The sequence below is a fragment of the Pan paniscus genome, chromosome 19, assembly GCF_029289425.2.
Source record: "Pan paniscus chromosome 19, NHGRI_mPanPan1-v2.0_pri, whole genome shotgun sequence".
Taxonomy (NCBI): Eukaryota; Metazoa; Chordata; class Mammalia; order Primates; family Hominidae; genus Pan; species Pan paniscus.
Genome location: NC_073268.2, coordinates 33,931,499 through 33,950,268, shown reverse-complemented (window position 1 = coordinate 33,950,268; position 18,770 = coordinate 33,931,499). Strand labels below are relative to the sequence as shown.

General features: G+C 38.9%; 1 protein-coding gene across 2 annotated transcripts in view; it reads left to right on the top strand.

Moving 5' to 3' along the window:
* The window catches only part of GOSR1 (golgi SNAP receptor complex member 1), a 51,788-nt gene that overhangs the window by 24,960 nt on the left and 8,058 nt on the right, over window positions 1-18,770 (top strand). For both annotated transcript variants that reach the window (XM_003812719.5, XM_008965178.4), the window contains exons 7-8: window positions 8,161-8,190; window positions 17,227-17,309. In XM_003812719.5, coding sequence (XP_003812767.1) covers window positions 8,161-8,190; window positions 17,227-17,309 — 113 coding nt within the window. The remainder of the gene's footprint in view (window positions 1-8,160; window positions 8,191-17,226; window positions 17,310-18,770) is intronic.

Below are 18,770 nucleotides of genomic sequence, written 5' to 3'. Positions count from 1 at the left end.
ACCATATCAGTGTTAATGGAAGAGAGGTTACAGCTGGTTTCCACTTTCATCTTTGTTTTCCTGTATTTTCCAAATGTGCTCTGTAAAATAAAAAGCTCTTAGCACTAAAACAGTATATATGTATTCTACTGCAGCTTAATTGTATTCAGTTAACATAATTGAAGAGATTAAATAAGAAATGTAGAAATAATTAAGACGTAGATCTTAAGGATCTCTCTGGTTAACTGTAAGTGGAAGACTATCTCACCACAATGCTTAATGTAAATGGTCTGATTGGTTAGTGACAACCTCATCAATTATTGCAGCATGCAAAGGGATTGATTTTTAAATTTTTATTTATTATTCATTATTTAGTATGTACTTGCTTATTTGCTTTCTCATTTAGTTGCTTATTTATTTGCTTATTACTTTCCTACCATTTTAAAAGAGGAAGAAGATACTATCTAAGTGATTTTGCCAAGTTCTTACATTTTGTTGGTTTATATTGCTTTAAGATACATGCTTGAAATCACATGTTTGCTCTTGAAATGTGTGCCTTTTGTAGTGTGTGTGTTGGGGGAAATAAGTTATTTTTTAAAAAGAGAATTATTTAAATATGGCTTTAGTGATTCCTCAGCACGATAACTGGTGATGAAATGTAGCTTATTGTTTTCAGCTAGTTTAAATTGGTCTTGAGACAAATGGAAATTTGTTTCTTAATTACAGGCTCTAGATGACTTTATAGAACATCTCTGGGCTATTATCAAGTACTTGCTTAAGAAGGACAATTCCACTTGAATTATATATTTTATACCCCAAAGGAAAATAAGTTTAAATTTAATTTTAACCAGATGATGCCATCTGCATGGAGTCACTCTGTTGTTGTGTCCACACGTCCAGGATATGTTTAATGAATGGTGTTTGTTTACTTTATTTGGTCTTAGCCAAATGAGTAAAGACCTGGAGACTGGGCAATTTGAGAAGACATTTAGGAATCACTGGCTTTTCTCTGTTGATGCCACCATATAAGCTAAGGATGACAGTGGGTAGGGAATGTGTGTGGAATTCCTGTGTGATTCACTGTAACTGTGGTGTGCTAAATGCATGGTTAAGCTAGTGTCAGCATCGTCTTCCTGTAAGTTAAAGATCCCTTCTGTGAGCAGGACTCCTGCGTACTCATGTATATTTTGAAATATGCTTTACAGGGTATTTTAGGACTTAATAAAAGAAAGATGACTGATGTGTAAGGGGACTTAAAAGGAAGAAAAACCCCTTCTTCTGTAGGGTAGCATATTTGGGATTATAATTTTCGTTTTCTTTAGGTTGGTTTCATTTAACTTTTTTTTTTTTTTTTTTGAGTCGGGGTCGTGCTCTGTCGCCCAGGCTGGAGTGCAATGGCACGATCTCGGCTCACTGCAACTTCCGCCTCCCGGGTTCAAGGAATTCTCCTGCCTCGGCCTCCTGAGTAGCTGGGATTACAGGCGCCCGCCACCACGCCCGTCTAATTTTTGTATTTTTAGTAGGGACAAGGTTTCACTATGTTGGCCAGGTTGGTCTCGAGCTCCTGACCTCAGGTGATCCACCTGCCTCAACCTCGCAAAGTGCGAGCCACCACACCTGGCCAGTTGGTTTCATTTTCAAGTGAATCCAGCAAACACTCTTTTCTTTGACTTGTAGTTCCAGTATTGCTGTAAAATTACTGTAATTTGAGGATAGTTGTCAATCTCAAATATATAAAATGACCAATTTCAGTGACCATTTATCCTTTTACGAAAACCTATTCTATGAAAATACAATTTTGTGCAAAAAGTGGGAAATAAGTGGGGGGCGTAAGTGTTTGCTTTATGAGACTTTATTTGATTCATGTAAATAGAAAATGGTTTCATTACATGTAAAATGTGGTTTAAATTGGTCAAAATGTCATTTTCGGAAAGTATACCTAAGATGTATGTACTCATTACGTAATGGGTACTAAAATTGGGTCTCATTACACAGAACAAGGATTCTATCTGTGTGCCACAAACAACTTCAAAGAATTTTCTTTATATGTAATGACACAGAAAGTTGTTCCTTAGCGTCCATTTCAACTCCAGTTCCTCAGGAACATTGAATACAAATTATAATGAGTTTATTTTCCAACTAAAGTGTAGTAGTTAGGCTAGTTTATTAGCTAGTTTAGTTCTGACCTCTATGGTTGAGAACAGATACAAGAGAATTATAGAAAGCAGATAGTGGAAATGATAAAGTGTACCTGGCTGGCTTTCTGACGATTTGTGTGAAGTGCTTGGCTTTGTAATTTTATATTTCTTTCTAGGCTGATACATTGAGTTTATTTAGTTAGAAGTGTATTTCCACAGACTGATTATCTGTTTTTTTAAATGCTTCTTCACAGTTGTATACCACTTAAGGTATGTAGCTTTGTAGCAAATCTAAATTGGAATTGGGTTTTTGTTATTGTCGTTTGGTACATTGGTCACTTTATAAATGTTTAACTTTTTGTTTTGAGTTAATTATAGATTTGCATGCAGTTTTAAGAAATAATAGAGAGAGGCCGGGTGTGGTGGCTTATGCCTGTGATTCCAGTTACTTGGGAGGCTGAGGCAGGAGGATTGCTTGAAGCCCAGAGTTCAAAGATGTAGTGAGCTATGATGGTGCCACGGCACTCCAGCCTGGGTGACAGTGAGACCCCATCTCTACAAAGAAAAATAATAATAATAATACAAAGAAATCTCATGTACAGGCCTACCAAATTTTGTGTTTTGCTTTATTGCACTTTGCAGATACTATTTTTTACAAACTGAAGGTTGGTGGCAACCCTGTGTCGAGGAAGTCTTGCAGTGCCGTTTTTCTAACAGCATATGCTCACTTCGTGTCTCTTTGTTACATTTCGGTAACAGTATTTTAGATGTTTTCATTATTATCATATCTGTTATAGCGATCAGTGATCTTTGATGTTACTCTTGTAATTGCTTACAACCTCACTGATAGAAGAGGGTGAACTTAATAAATGTTGTGTATGTGTGGGGGTTTTTTTGTTTTGTTTTGAGACAGGGTCTTTCTCAGTTGCCCCCAGGCTGGAGTGCCGTGGCATGATCCCAGCCCACTGCAACCTCCACCTTGTGGGCTCAAGCAATCCTTCTACCTCAGCCTCCTGAGTAGATGGGACTACAGGTGCACACCACTGTACTCGGATATCTTAAAATTGTTTGTATAGACGAGGTCTCATTATATTGGCCAAGCTAGTCTCAAACACCTGGGGACTCAAGTAATCCTCCCACCTCGGCCTCCCAAAGTGCTAGGATTACAGGCATGAGCCACCGTGCCGGCCAGTTGTGTGTGTTCTGACTGTGTCATCCACCATCCATTCCCAACTCACTCCTTCTCCTCAGGCCCCTCTCTATTACCTGACACAGAACAGTATTGAAATTAGGCTAATTAATGACTTTGCAGTGGCTTGTAAATATTCAAGTGAAAGGAAGAGTTGCACAACTCTTTCAATCAGAAGGCAGAAACCACTACCTTTAGTGAAGAAAGCATACCGAAAGCCAATCTAAGCTGAAAACTAGGCCTCTTGTGCCCGTTAGCCAAGTTGTGAAAGCAAAGGAAAAGTTCTTGAAGGAAATTAAAAGTGCCACTCCAGTGAATACACAAATGATAAGAAAGCAAAACAGCCCTATTGCTGATATGGAGAAAATTTTAATGGTCTGGTTAGAAGATCAAACCACCCACAACATTCCCTTAGCCTAAGCCTAATCCAGAGCAAGGCTCTCTTCAGCTTTATGAAGGTTGAGAGAGGTGAGGAAGCTGCTGAAGAAAGGTTTGAAGTTAACAGAGGTTGGTTCATGGGGTTTAAGGAAAGAAGCCATCTCTATAATATAGAAGTGCAAGGTTGAAGCAGGAAGTGCTGGTGTAGAAGCCGCAGCAAGTTACCCAGAAGATCTAGCTAAGATCATTGATAAAGGTGGCTCCACTAAGCAACAGATGTTTAGTGTAGAATAAACAGCCTTTTGTTAGAAGAAGATGCCATTTAGGACTTTCCTCCTAGAGACGAGAAGTCAGTGCCTGGCTTCAAAGCTTCAAAGGACAGCTGACTGTCTTTTTAGGTGCTGATACAGCTGGTGACTTTAAATTGAAGCCATTGTGTATTTACCATTCCAGAAATTCTAGAGCCCTTAACAGTTATGCTCAATCTACCCTGCCTGTGCTCTCTAAATTGAATAACAAAGCCTGGAAGACAGCACATCTGTTTACCACATGGTTTGCTGAATATTTTAAGCCCACTCTGGAGACCTACTGCTCAGAAAAAAAAGAATTATTTCAAAATATTACTACTCTTTGACAGTGCACCTCTGATGGAGATGTACAAGGAGAGGAGTGCTGTTTTCATGCCAGCCGACACAGCATTCATTCTGAAGCCTGTGGTTCAAGGAGTGATTTTGACTTTTAAGTCTTATTATTTAAGAAATACATTTTGCAAGGCTAAAGCTGCCATAGATAGTTATTCTTCTGATGGATCTGTGCAAAGTAAATTGAAAGCCTTCTGGAAAGGAGTCACCATTCTAGATGCCATTAAGAACATTCATGAGGAGGTCAAAATATCAACATTAACAGGAATTTGGAAGAAATTGATTTCAACCGTCATGAATAACTTTGAGGGGTTCAAGCCTTCAGTGGAGAAAATAACTGCGGATGTGGCAGAACTAGCAAGAGAACTAGAATTAGAAGTGGAGCCTGAGCCGGGCGTGGTGGCTCATGCCTGTAATCCTGTAATCCCAGCGCTTTGGAAAGCCAAGAGGAGCGGATCACCCGAGATGAGGAGTTTGAGACCAGCCCGGCCAACATAGTGAAACCCCAACTCTACTAAAAATACAAAAATTAGCTGGGTGTGGTGGTGCACACTTGTAATCCCCGCTACTCGGGAGGTTGAGGCAGAAGAATCACTTGAACCCAGGAGGCGAAGGCTGCAGTGAGCCAAGATTGTGCCATTGCACTCCAGCCAGGGCGACACAGCAAGACTCTGTCTCAAAAAAAAAAAAAAAAAAAAGTTAGAAAGCGGAGCCTGAAGATGTGACTGAATTGTGCGGCAATCTTATCTCATGATAAAACGTAAACAGGTGAGGAGTTGATTTTAACAGATAAGCAAAAGAAGTGGTTTCTTGAGATGGATTCTACTGGTGAAGACGCTGTAAACATTGTTGAAATGACAACAAAGGATTCAGAAGAGTGTATAAACTTAGTTGATAAAGCAGCAGAGGGGTTTGAGAGGATTGACTCCAATTTTGAAACAAGCTCTACTGGGGGCAAAATGCTACCAAACAGCATCTTATGGTACAGAGAAATCTCTCAAGGCCCCAGTTTTTCCTAAGTGAAGAGAATTTTAGAATCAATCTCATAGATTTGTTGGGAGGATGAAGTTGTGTTTTAACTTACTTGTTTAGTAAGACATTTAGGATAGGACGTGGCTCATAGTAAGCTCTCTGTGAGTATTAGCTATCATTATTCTTAACAAAATTAGTAAATTAATAGATTGTTTGCTCTTTTTTACTTTATTTAGTAGTTTATTTCATTTATTTTATCTTCATTAAGGCTGTTGGCACAAAACTAGTTTGTTGATTTGGGCAATATAAATCTTCATATTATACTTCCTAGATTTTGGAATATCTTATGTTTATGCTCTTTAATGTGCTAAGTGGCCCTGATGAAGACAGTCAGCCAAACCATTATATTGAAGAAGGAGGTATTAACCCAAGTTAACCCCCTTTTTTGTGACCTTGTGGCCACTTCACCAGATGCCTTTTGGCATGTGTCTTGTCTATCTCCATTGTAAGATCTTGGCAGGTTAGTGCCATATCTTTGTAGCCACTTTCTGACCCAGTGCCCTTCAGGGGTGCTTCTATACATGTTTGTTAGAAGAGTAAGTGCATAGTTAATAATCAGATTTCATCAGAATAGTGAGTTTATCTGGAAATTTATATCAATTTTCTGTTTAGATTTACAATGTGTAGTTATTGAGAAACTAATAGCAAAAAATACTTGACACTTACTGTGTGCCAGGTACTGATCCAATCACTATACAAACCCCTTTATTTGAACAAGTAGGTTTTATTATCCTTGCTAGTCTACAGATGAGAAAACTGGGGCATGGAGAAACTTGCCCTGTGTCAAATAACTAATAAGTGGTAGATTCAGCATTTAAATAGCCACAGTCTGTCTTTCACTACCGTCTTTGTAATTTTTGAAATTTTTAATAACAGGATTTATACATGGTATTTATGACTTTTTTTTTTTCCTGAGACGGAGTCTAGCTTGTCGCCCAGGCTGGAGTGCAGTGGCGCAATCTCGGCTCACTGCAACCTCCACCTCCTGGGTTCAAGCGATTCTCCTGCCTCAGCCTCCCGAGTAGCTGGGATTACAGGTGCCTGCCACCGTGCCCAGCTAATTTTTGTATTTTTTAGAAGAGATGGGGTTTCACTGTGTTGGGCAGGCTGGTCAAGAACTCCTGACCTCATGATCCACCTGCCTTGGCCTCCCAAAGTGCTGGGATTACAGGTGTGAGCCACCGTGCCCAGCTAAATTTTGTATTTTTTAGTAGAGATGGGGTTTCACTGTATTGGCCAGGCTGGTCAAGAACTTCTGACCTCATGATCCACCTGCCTTGGCCTCCCAAAGTGCTGGGATTACAGGCATGAGCCACAGCACCCGGCCGGTATTTATGACTTTTTAAAGCTCATTTGTTCCCTAATGTATGCAATAACTTAGATTACCTAGTCCACTAATTTATAATGAAACCTTGACTTCGTAGCATGAACTTAGAAATTCTTTTGGAAATAAGTAGTTGGAAAAATACATGCAGATATTTATTTGAGTGCCTACTGTGTACTTTACTCTATGCCAAGTGGATACAGATGTCTAGAAGTTTGTTTTCCTACTTCTGCTGTAAAGCTGGCCCTTTTCCAAACTTTACCTATTCATTTCTCCCTAAAATGGCTTTGTTTGTTTCTTTCTTTCCAATGTGTGCTGCATAAAGGCAGACAATTTACAGATAAAAGGTGTATTTGGTTTCTTAAGATTCTTGAATTCTAAAGTTTAGTAAGCTGAAATTTTAGTTAAAAAAAAGCCTGTTTCCCAAAAAAGAAATAAACATTAAGATGTAAATATTTACTACTTATAGACATCAGAATTATATTTGCCTATCCTGTCTCAACAAGTTGGTTCTGATTCTTAAGTTCTGAATAGATGATAGTGACAACTTTGAGCTATTTAAAGAGAAAGTTCATTTCTTTATGCTGTCATTAAAACTGTTCTGACTCTAATTGTCAGGTATCTCTGTGGAAAAAATAGATTTAAGCTAACGAAAGTGAGATAGAAATTATTTGTTTGCAGTTTTTTTGAGACAGAGTCTTGCTCTATGGCCCAGGCTGGAGTGCAGTGGCACAATGATTTCGGCTCACTGCAACCTATGCCTCCCGGGTTCAAGCAGTTCTCGTGCCTCAGCCTGCCGAGTAGCTGGGACAACAGGCACACATTAGCATACCCAGCTAATTTTTGTATTTTTGCTAGAGACAGAGTTTCGCCATGTTGGCCAGGCTGGTCTCGAACTCCTGGCCTCAAGTGATCTGCCTGCGTTGGCCTCCCAAAGTGCTGGGATTACCGGCGTGAGCCACCGTGCCTGGTCGTAAGATGGAAATTATATATATTGTATGCGAATGAAATTAAATTTATTTCGAAGTCCAGGCCAGCCACAGTGGCTCACATCTGTAATCTCAGAGCTTTTGGAGGCCGAGGTGGGCAGATTACCTGAGGTCAGGAGTTCGAGACCACCCTGGCCAACATGGCAAAACCTCATCTCTAGTAAAAATACAAAAATTAGCCAGGCATGGTGGCGGGTGCGTGTATTCGCAGCTATTTGGGAAGTTGAGGCAGGAGAATAGCTTGAACCTAGGAGGCGGAGGCTGCAGTGAGTTGAGATTACACTACTGCACTCCAGCCCAGGTGACAGAGCGAGACTCTGTCTTAAAAAAGAAAAAAATTAGAGTCCAGAATTTTCTCCAGATGCTTTCAAAAAGCTAGACATTCTGTATACATAAATGACTAAAAAGTTTATAGATGTAGAAAAATTAATACAGGTTTTACATGTGCATTTAGTAAATTCAGAATTTGAATTTTTCTTTTTATTTGCAGCTCAGATCGTCTGATAGAAGAGACAATAAGGTAGGAATAAGTTTTTGTTTTGCTTTGTTGGTTTTTGTTTGTTTGCATGTAAATTTAATGAACAGTGTTACAGCTGTTTTAGAAGAAAAAACATTTAATGAACAGATCAAAGTTCGTTTATCCTCCTTAAAGATGAAATTTTTACTATGTCCTTCCCTTACAAGAGACGTTTGACACCCAAAGTAACATTTCCATAGTTACTTTAATTAAGCTGTTTTACTTAGGTTAATTTTTCCACTTAATTTATACTTAATATTTTCAATCTCAGTCTTTTTATTCCCACTTTTTAAAGCAAAGTGATTTAAAGCATAATTTGATAAATAACTTTATGCCATTCATACAGACGTTGCTGTTATAGCACCTGCAGAAAATCTACTGCAGTAATAGTTCATAGTATCTATAATAACATTGAACTAGTTTCTTGCTTAAGTTAAGGGACATTTATTTCTTGTTTTGAACTGCTTAGCTTTCTAGGTTTGATGAATTTTAAAGTATCTATTTTATGACAGTAAAAAAGTACATTAACTAGGTCTCTGTGCTCTAGAATTCACCAATGTGTAAAGCATTGGTTTTCAGGAAAGGTAAATCAAAGTACATGACAATAACAAACATTCGTTTTTTTTTTTTTTTTTTAGATGGAGTTTCACTCTTGTTGCCCAGGCTAGAGTGCAGTGGTGCCATCTCGGCTCACTGCAACCTCCGCCTCCTGGGTTCAAGTGATTCTCCTGCCTCAGGCTCCTGAGTAGCTGGGATTTCAGGTGTGTCCCACCATGCCTGGCTAATTTTTTGTAATTTTAGTAGTGACAGGGTTTCATCATGTTGGCCAGTCTGGTCCCGAACTCCTGACCTCAGGTGATCTGCCCACCTTGGCCTCCTAAAGTGCAGAGATTACAGGTGTGAGCCACTGCGCCCAGCCACATTTGTGTTCTTACCGTGGATATTGGACCTGTGCTAAAAGTACTTTGCATGCATTATTTTATTTGATTTTCTCAATAACCCATTAGATAGACACAAATCATTAGGAACTATCTCCAAAACAAAACAGAAATTAAGTAATTTGCCTGTGGTCACATGACTAGTAAATAGTATTAAGGATTCAGATCCTGATTCAGTCTTAGTCCAACTCTAGAAACAGAGCTCTATTTAAACCACTGCTATATTTACCACATTGCAGAAAGAATACAAGGTTTTGGGTCTGATTTGGTTTGGAACCTGCCTGTGCTGTTTATTAGATCTTAGATTTCTGTTCTTTAGATAATTAACTTCTTGGAACTTTCATTTTCTTATCTGTTTAAAAATATAGTATTGAAGATAATACTTATCTGTAAGACTGTTAAGGATAATGTGAGGAAAATGCCTGATCTAATACTAGGTAATCTGTAAATGGTAGCTATATTATTAATACTAATCCTTTCTTTTTTAGCTTTTTATTTGGATATCATTTCAGATTTCAGAAAAATTTCAGTAGTGAAAAGAAGTCCTATATACCCTTTACCCAACTTCTACAAAGTTTAACATACATTGATGCTCTTTACTCCTAAATATTTCAGTGTTCGTTTCCTAAATATCTGTTTCTTTTGTATGGCTTCATGGATTCTTTATTCAATGGATTGGAATATTTTCCATCATTAATCATCTTAATACATTTTAATCTTTTATAACAGTAAGCCATGATTGTGTCTTGAATTTTTGTTTAAATTGTATGTGCTGAGCCTTCCACCTGAAGAAAGTTCTCACAGAATTTCCTAATGTTGACTGAAGTTTCTTCCTTGTAACTTTTTCCTTTTCATCAGCACATGAGATCTGATCACATTTTGCCAGGAATTCTTTACTTAAAGTTTCCCAATCATCCTTTTTCTTTTTTCCTTTATTTCCCTTTCTTTCTGCCTGCTCTTCTAGGGCCAGGCTGCCTTAATTAAGCTTTCACTTCAGAACTGGCCTACTTAAGGGCTGGTAATATGAGTATAAAAACTTGGGGTACCTCATAGGGCAAAAAAGAAATTAAAAGGAACAATTGAGAACCATTGAGTTGTTACTATTATTTTGCCAGTTAGAAAACATGTTATTAGGTCTTTTATTTCAGTATTTTCCCTTGTTTCAAAATATGATAGGCATTACAAGAAAAGTTTCACTGAGTATAAAGCTAGTTATGATTTCTTATGAAGAATATAAAGTTTGTGTCAAATAGTATTTTTGCATATTCCATATGGAAAAATTTACCTTTTCCTTTTAGAGATACATTTTAAAACTATGTGAGCAACTGAATATAGACTTTGACATCAACTTATTGAAAAGAACTAGCATTTTTAATATTTATAAATTCATTTCTAACCTTTAAATGTATGACTTGTATTATCTGTTGTTGAAAAAAAGGTGACTGAGTTCAGTTCACAGAGCAGGTAACAGGTAAGAAAGTTGAAGTTCCTGTAAGCATATCAATGATTTATCATTTTAAAAGCATTATATATTATTTAGAGCTTATATTTTGCTTCTAAATATTTGACCCTTGAAATAACAGCCTAGATTTCATTCTGCTTGACTCTGAGTCATGAAATGAGATGAGAAACTATGTCTAGATATACTTTGTGGTACTGGAAATCATGCATCTTCAACAAGTTAACATAATGTATGATGATGATATCTATTCCCCAAGGAATACAAAGTGCTTTGCAGAAATTATTTTTTAACCTCTGTCCACTTGTGAGTCAAAGTCTACAGGAAATGGTGATAGTTCCAGTTTGAAAAACAGAAGCAGGCCCAGCATGGTGGCTCACACCTATGATCCTAACACTTTGGGAGGCTGAGGCGGGAGGACTGCTTGAGGCCAGAAACTCGAGTCAGCCAGAGCAACATAGTGAGACCCCATCTTTACAAAATTGTTTCTAAAAAGCTAGGCATGGTGGTGCACATCTGTAAGCCAACCACTTGGAAGGCTGAGGCAGGAGGAGCACTTGCACCCATGAGGTCAAGGCTGCCATGATGGTGCTACTGCAGCCGCGCCTGCATGGCATAGTGAGGCCCTGTCTCAAAAAAATAATAATATATCATTCAAAGATTGATATATGGGCCAGCATAGGTTTGAAAGCTGTTACTTTATACAAGACCATAGTATCTACTTGCAATACCTTGTAAACTTTTCTACAAAACAACCACATTTTCAATGTATCATATTTTGTCATAATCTCTCAAACTGAAAAATTAAGAATAAGAACTAAATGATGCAAAGGAAGTTGTTTGTTACGCTCTTCTTGTGTTCCTTTCATTTGGGGATCAAAAATTCAGTGTATTGTGTGGTTGACATCGCTCCCTCCTTCTGCTCTAATCTTGACTGGTGATTCTCTACACCTCCAACATTGTTCTGGTCCTAGATGTCCTTCCTCCATTATCCTAAAATAATTTCCTCTATTGGATTACCTACTTCTTGGGATTAGTGCCTTCCACTTTCTTACTTTATTCCCTTATTATGCTGAACCATGTCCTTAGTAACTTCCTGAGAAAGAACAGGAGGTAAATTGTTTTGGACTGCCCACATCCAAAAAGTCTTTATTCTGCTCGTATTCTTGATTCATTATTTAACTTAGCCAAGATAGAATTCTGAGTTGGAAATAATTTTGAAATTTTTAAAGGCATTGTTTCCAGTATTGCTTCTAAAGTCCAGGCTGGCATGCTTCTAAAGTCCACAGTGGCATGCGTCTTTTCCAGTCCAATGCTCTGGGCATTGAGTGAACTCTTACAATCTGGAAACTCATCTTCAGTTCTTGGAAATTATCTTAACGTTCTTTATCATTTTCTTCCCTCTTCTTTCTCTGTTGTTTCATGCAAAAAAATATTAAAAAGGTTATGTGTTGGGCCTTCTGAATTGATCCTTTCTTACCTTCTGTCTGTTTCTGTTGATCTTTTTGTTTAACATTCTGGGAGATTTACTGAATTTCTCCTTCCAATTCTTCTATTACATTTTTATATCAGCTCTTCATTTAATTTACATGAGCTCTTTCGTGAGAGACAGATACACACATTTATGTGTATGTTTTGTGGATGTAGTAATCTTTTATCTCCCTGAAAACATTAAATGTAATTTTATTTTAGAGTTTCTTGAGCTTCCTTTATTGCCCTGTTTGCTCAGCCTCACTTTTCTGTTTGCTGGGTGGTTTATTTGAACTCTGCCTTTCATGTTACCTCCTCACACATCTAGTGATTATTGGCTGTTCCTTCATATTTAAGGGTGTGACTCCAAAAGAGGATGAGCTTCCAATCACTCATTGCTGTTACCCAGGCTGGAGTGCAGTGACATGATCATGGCTTACTGCAGCCTTGACCTTCTGGGCTCAAGCAATCTTCCCACCTCAGCATTCTGAATAGCTGGTACTACTGGCACACACCACCATGCCCAGCTTATTTTTTTTTTTTTTGTATTTTTCTGTAGACATGGTGTTTCTCCATGTTGTGAAAAGAATGTGTGTTGGGAAACTCATCCTGTGAGCATAGGGTGGTGACACTTGTTGAGTGTTAGGCCTCACCATGCGTGATCAGGCGGACCTGGCTGTTTCACCGGGGACTTCAAATTGCCAGACCTCTATGTCTCTTCTCCTGAGCTAGGTCTTCTACTGGACTAGGGGCAGCCACCTAGCTGCATGCGTTAGGAAGGGCAATTTTGGGGTATGGCAACTCCTTGTACAAATTTCTACAAATCTCCATTTTTAACCCTACTCCACAGTTCTGTCCTCAGAGAGAGTGATCCCTTCCATTCTTGAGCATTTCTGAGATCTGTGGAAAACTTTTTAAAATCATTGCTTGACTCATAATTTTATTGAGGTGCATCACAGTGGTGGATTTGGAGCTGCTAATGTGTTTTTTTGTTTGTTTTAGTTTTACCCAGTTACATTTCTTTATTCTGAAATGTCATTTCAAAAGACCAGACCATAATATCTCCACATGAACAGATATTTTTCTAGAATAGGCCTAAAAGTATTGGGAAGATGGGATTGTCAGCATTAAAACACATAGGAAATCAGGACCCTGGAAGAACTGTAATATTCTCTAGGACTTTTCATTTTCTAAATTTGCAGATACTGCCTGTGATTTCAGTTGAAAGTGATCCAGATCCTAGTATGTCCATGTTAATTGTGTGTGTAGCTTCAAATGTTATTTAACGTTTCTTAATCAAGTGGAATTTTTCTAATGTTTTCATTTTTCTTTTATTAGACACTTGTATATTGTATATTATACAAGTACAGTGTTCTTATTGTAACAACTTAAATAATACTAAAATGGATAAAGAAAAAGTCAGCCGGGCGTGGTGGCTCACGCCTGTAATCCCAGCACTTTGGGAGGCTGAGGCGGGCGGATCACGAGGGCAGGAGATCGAGACCATCCTGGCTAACACGGTGAAACCCCGTCTCTACTAAAAATACAAAAAATTAGCTGGGTGTGGTGGCGGGCGCCTGTAGTCCCAGCTACTCAGGAGGCTGAGGCAGGAGAATGGCATGAACCTGGGAGGCGGAAGTTGCAGTGAGCCAAGATCGCGCCACTGCACTCCAGCCTGGGTGACAGAGCAAGACTCCGTCTCAAACAAAAAAAAAAAAAGAAAAAGAAAGTCAGTCTCCTGGTAGTACCCCTCCATTCTTAACCCCTGAAGCGACTTGTGTTAACTGACAGTTGTGTATCCTTCTGATACCTTTTTCACTGTCATACAGACATCCCCAAAGATGTTTGTTTCTGTAATTATTAGAGGATTCATATTCTATACATTCTGTGGCTTGCTTTAATCACTCAATATGTTATAAACATCCCTTCAAGTTAATAGAAATACTAACTTTATTTTGTTTTGTTTGAGACCGCGTCTTGTGTTGTCACCCAAGCTGGAGTGCAGTGGCGCGATCTCAGCTCACTGCAACCTCTGTCTCCTGGGCTTCAAGTGATTCTTCACCCTCAGCCTCCCAGTAGCTGGGATTACAGGTGCTCACCACCACGCCTGGCTAATTTTTGTATTTTTAGTAGAGAAGAGGTTTCACCATTTTGGCCAGGCTGGTCTTGAACTCCTTGGCCTCAAGTGATCCACCTGCCTTGGCTTCCCAAAGTGCTGGGATTACAGGCATGAGTCACCGCGCCTAGCCCTAACTCATTTCTTTAAATACCCAAATACTGTGTAATCACTGCCTGTGATTTCAGTTGAAAGTGATCTAAATCCTAGCATGTCCATGTTAATTTTGTGTGTGTGTGTAGCTTCAGATGTTATTAACATTTCTTATTCAGGTGGGATTTTTCTAATGTTCTTTTCATTTTTCTTTATTAGATATTTATATATTATCGAAGTACATTTGTATATTATCAAAATGTTCTTATTGTAACAACTTAACTAATACTAAAATGGATAAAGGAAAAGTCAATCTCCTGGTAGTACCCCTCCATTCTTAACCTCTGAAGTAACTTGTGTTAAGTGACAATTGTGTATCTTACTGATATACAACTTTTTCACTGTCATACAAACATCCCCAAGGATGTTTGTTTCTGAAAATATTACAGCATTGATATTCTGCACATTCCGTAGCTTGCTTTAATCACTCAATTATGTTGTAAACATCCCTTCATGTTAATAGAAATAATACTAACTCATCCTTTTTAATAACCAAAGTATGGTTATATCATAATCTATTATACCATTCAAATGTTACTTCCAGTTTTGGGGGATTTTTTTTTTTTTTGGTCTTTTTGCTGTTGTTGTTCATTTTTTACTATTCCAAAAATGCTTCAACAAATATTCTTTTACAGATTGAATGTTGCTTATCCAAAATACTTGGGACCAGAAGTCTTGGGGATTTCTGATTTTCAGATTAGGGATGTTCAACCTGTATATACCTCCTTACACACTTTTGTTTCTCTTTTGCCATCTCAAATCTTGAAATTCAAGTTTTGATTCATGTGTCATTTGTTTAGAATACTCCTTCTAGCATTTCCCTTCAATAAGATACATGGTGGTTTACTCTGTGAGACCTTACCTGGCCAAAAATGTGTTCACTCAGCTCCCAGATAGATCCAGCTATGAGAGCCTCTTAAGCAATGGCATATCAGGCAGTGATGCATCCATCACTGGGCTCTTCCCTTAGGGGCTGGGCATCACACCAGCTACAAGACTATCGGCTCTCTGCTTGTCATCTTTCTGGCTGCATGTAGCAGTCCTTTCCCAGCTTCAGTGCCTGGGAGCAATTTCACTGCAACCCCTGTGTATGCAGATCCATAGTCTTCCACTGTCTGGGTTCCTCAGGAAGCAAGGAAGCCCTAGGTCTTTGCCTCAAGCTTGAAGAAAAATCTAAGCTTCCCTGCTGTCAGTTCCCTGGTTCTCTCTTCACTTCAGAGAGTATAGCCCTCTACCTGGCTTTCTTCTCTGGAGATCTCAAGGGAACTTGGGGCCTCAGATGGACCCTCCTTAGTGTGTCTGCTTTTATTCTTGTGCTCCTCCATGGAGGAAATGGACCAAAGGTCAAGTCAGGAATTTATACTCTCACCATCATCTTCCCCAAATCTCAATCTCTTGATTTTTTTTTAAAAAAAATAGATATTTTCAAAATTGCTCAACAGCATTTCATTTTCTGTTGCTATTTATAATGTCAACATGCAAAGCACTCCTCTGAGTGTTACATATCAAAGTGGATACTGACCCTGCCCTCTAGGGCTCTAATGTCCAGAGAGATAAGACTATGGGAAATGAATAATCCTGGAAGTGATAGCAAAATGATACTAACTTAGGGCCAAGCTTGGTGGCTCACACCTATAACTCCAGCACTTTGGGAGGCGGAGGTAGGAGGATGGCTTGAGCCCAGGAGTTTGAGACCAGCCTGGGCAACATAGGGAGACCCCATCTCTAGAAATAATTTAAAAATTAGAAAAAAAAAATTAGCCAGGCATGATGGTACATGCCTGTAGTCCCAGCTACTCAGGAGGCTGAGGTGGGAGGATTGCTTGAGCCCAGGAAGTCAAGGCTGCAATAGCCACAGTCACACCACTGGGCTCCAGCCTGGGTGACGGAGCAGGACCCTGTCCCCCAACCCCCAACCCCCCCCCAAAAAGAGGATATTAACTCAAGAGATCTTTTAAACAGGATATCAAGGTAGTCACAGGGAAGAGATTGTGTTCGACAAAAAGTGACTTTCTCTTTTCTCTTTAATCTTTTCTTTTTTTTGAGACAGGGTCTCGCTCCATTATTCAGGCTAGAGTGCAGTGGCTCCATCACAGCTCGCTGTAGCCTCCCCCTCCTGGGCTCAATTGATCCTCTCACCTCAGCCTCCCGAGTAGCTGGGACTACAGGCACACATGTCTAGCTAATTTTTTATTTTGGTAGAGTTGGGATTTCACCACATTGCCCAGGATGGTCTTGAACTTTTGGGCTCAAGTGATCCTCCCACCTCGGTCTTCCAAATTCGGTGCTGGGATTACAGACGTGAGCCACCACACCCAGCTGTTTTAGCCACGTTTAATGAGTCTGTGACCTTTGTCAGCCATCGTGGAAACCCAGCATAATGTTGCATGCATGTCTAGTTGGTTCTCAAGTAGAATTTTGGAACATAATCTCTTCATAAATTAAGGGCTGGTTGTGTATTCACATTTTATGATATTTTATATTTCTTTTCTATTTTTATAATTATAATTCCCTTTCAACAGTTTTTCCTGATTAAAGATATTTTAGTAGCTGGCTTCTTTTTAAACTCTTTTTAAACTTTTTAAAGTTTTTAAACTTTAAATTTTAAGAAGCTTTTGTAATATGTGATTTGTCTGTTTATGCCTTATTTTGTTTGTTATTTTGAAGCAAACATAGGAAGTGGCTTACTGCCTTGTATAAAAAGATATCAGAGAACAGTGGAGTCATTTGGAAAAAGCACAGTGGTAAAGTGGCTTCGGAAGTGATTTTTTCCCCTTATTTTCTGGCACAGTGCTTTCTAAGATGATGTTGCTCACTGTAGTTTTCTTTCACTTTTAAAGGCATGATGGTTCCAGGCAGGATAATCTTAAATGGTGATTTGTCATCTCTTTTTCCCCTTGCAGCATTGCTATGGCAACAAAAGAAAATATGACTTCACAGAGAGGAATGTTGAAGTCAATTCACAGCAAAATGAACACTTTGGCCAGTATCCTTTTTGAATGTTCGCAGTCTGTGTTTTGAGGGTAGAGGGGAGAAATGTCTGTGTGTGCTTTTATAGGGGGCAGGTTGCCATCATCAGTAGCAGTAGAGCCCATCAGTAATTGCATAATATGAATATACTGTGCATTCCTACTTTGTGAAAGTTTATGCTCTTTAGTACCATTCCTAAAAGACTGCACCTCAGAAGTTTCTTACTACTAGATGTAGAAGAAAAAAATTATAAATGTGAATTTAAAAATTATTCACCAATTTCTTCTACATTTTAGAAAGCTTTTAAATTCATGTTAGAACTCCACACTATACATTATTCTTACCTAAACATGATAAATTATATGCCTTTGTTGTTTTTCCCATTTAGAGATAAGTCAGTGGCAGATGCTTGGAAGGGGGAAGGAAGGAGACAGCCACCCGTGCAGATAAGCTATAGCTACTGATGGAGTTTGTAACTCTATGCACAGGCTGAATTCTGGGATACATTCTCCACTTGTTTGTTGTAACCTCTACTTTAAAATGTTTCAGTTTTCTGTTTTAAATTAGGATTATTAATACTTCCCAGAAACCCACTAGGGAACCAGAAAAGCCTGGCACTCTGAGTCATTTCATTCAGCGAACCTCTGAAAAGACAAGCCTTCTAGGCAAAAAGCTTTCCTCCCCAACTGCCAAAGGGGGAGGAACCTAGAATTTTCAAAAGCTGAGTATCTTGTAGTCCTAGATAATTTGAGTTCACTTTTAGTTTGATATGTCTTTGCCTAAGGAAAAGACTCTCCTGATGTGTGCTGTTATTCTCCAGTCCACTGTGAATTTTGTTCTTGCCTTGTCACCCTAAGTATAAAACCACATGTCTAAAATCACATTTTAGATAGGGCTATAAAATTTACAGAGTGCTGTTACATACATTATCTCATTTTAGTAAACTATGAACTCAATTGCTAGCCAGAAAAGCTGATTAGTGAATTTAAGAGTTTGTATTTAGTGAAACTTTTGAAACTTTGAAATAGAAGTGTGAGTCAGATAGCTGATGATTTAAAACACTAAAGCCTTTCTCAATTGTTCATTAGAATTTACCACCACTCTTCTTTGTGACCTCTTCTCTACTGCTCTGTAAGCATCTCTCCCATAAGTTCTCTCTCTCTCTCTTTTTTTTTTTTTTTTTTAAGACAGAGTCTCACCCTGTTACCATCCAGGCTGGAGTACAGTGGCACGATCTCAGCTCACTGCAACCTCCAACCTCTCAGGTTCATGCAGTCCTCCCACCTCAGCCTTCTGAGTAGCTGGGACTACAGACACGTGCCACCATGCCCGGCTAATTTTTGTATATTTTGTAGAGACAGGGTTTCACCATGTTGCCCAGGCGAGTCTCAAACTCCTAGGCTCAAGCAGTCCTTCAGCCTTGGCCTCCCAAAGTGCTGGGATTATAGGTGTGAGCCACCCTGCCCAGCCCAACACT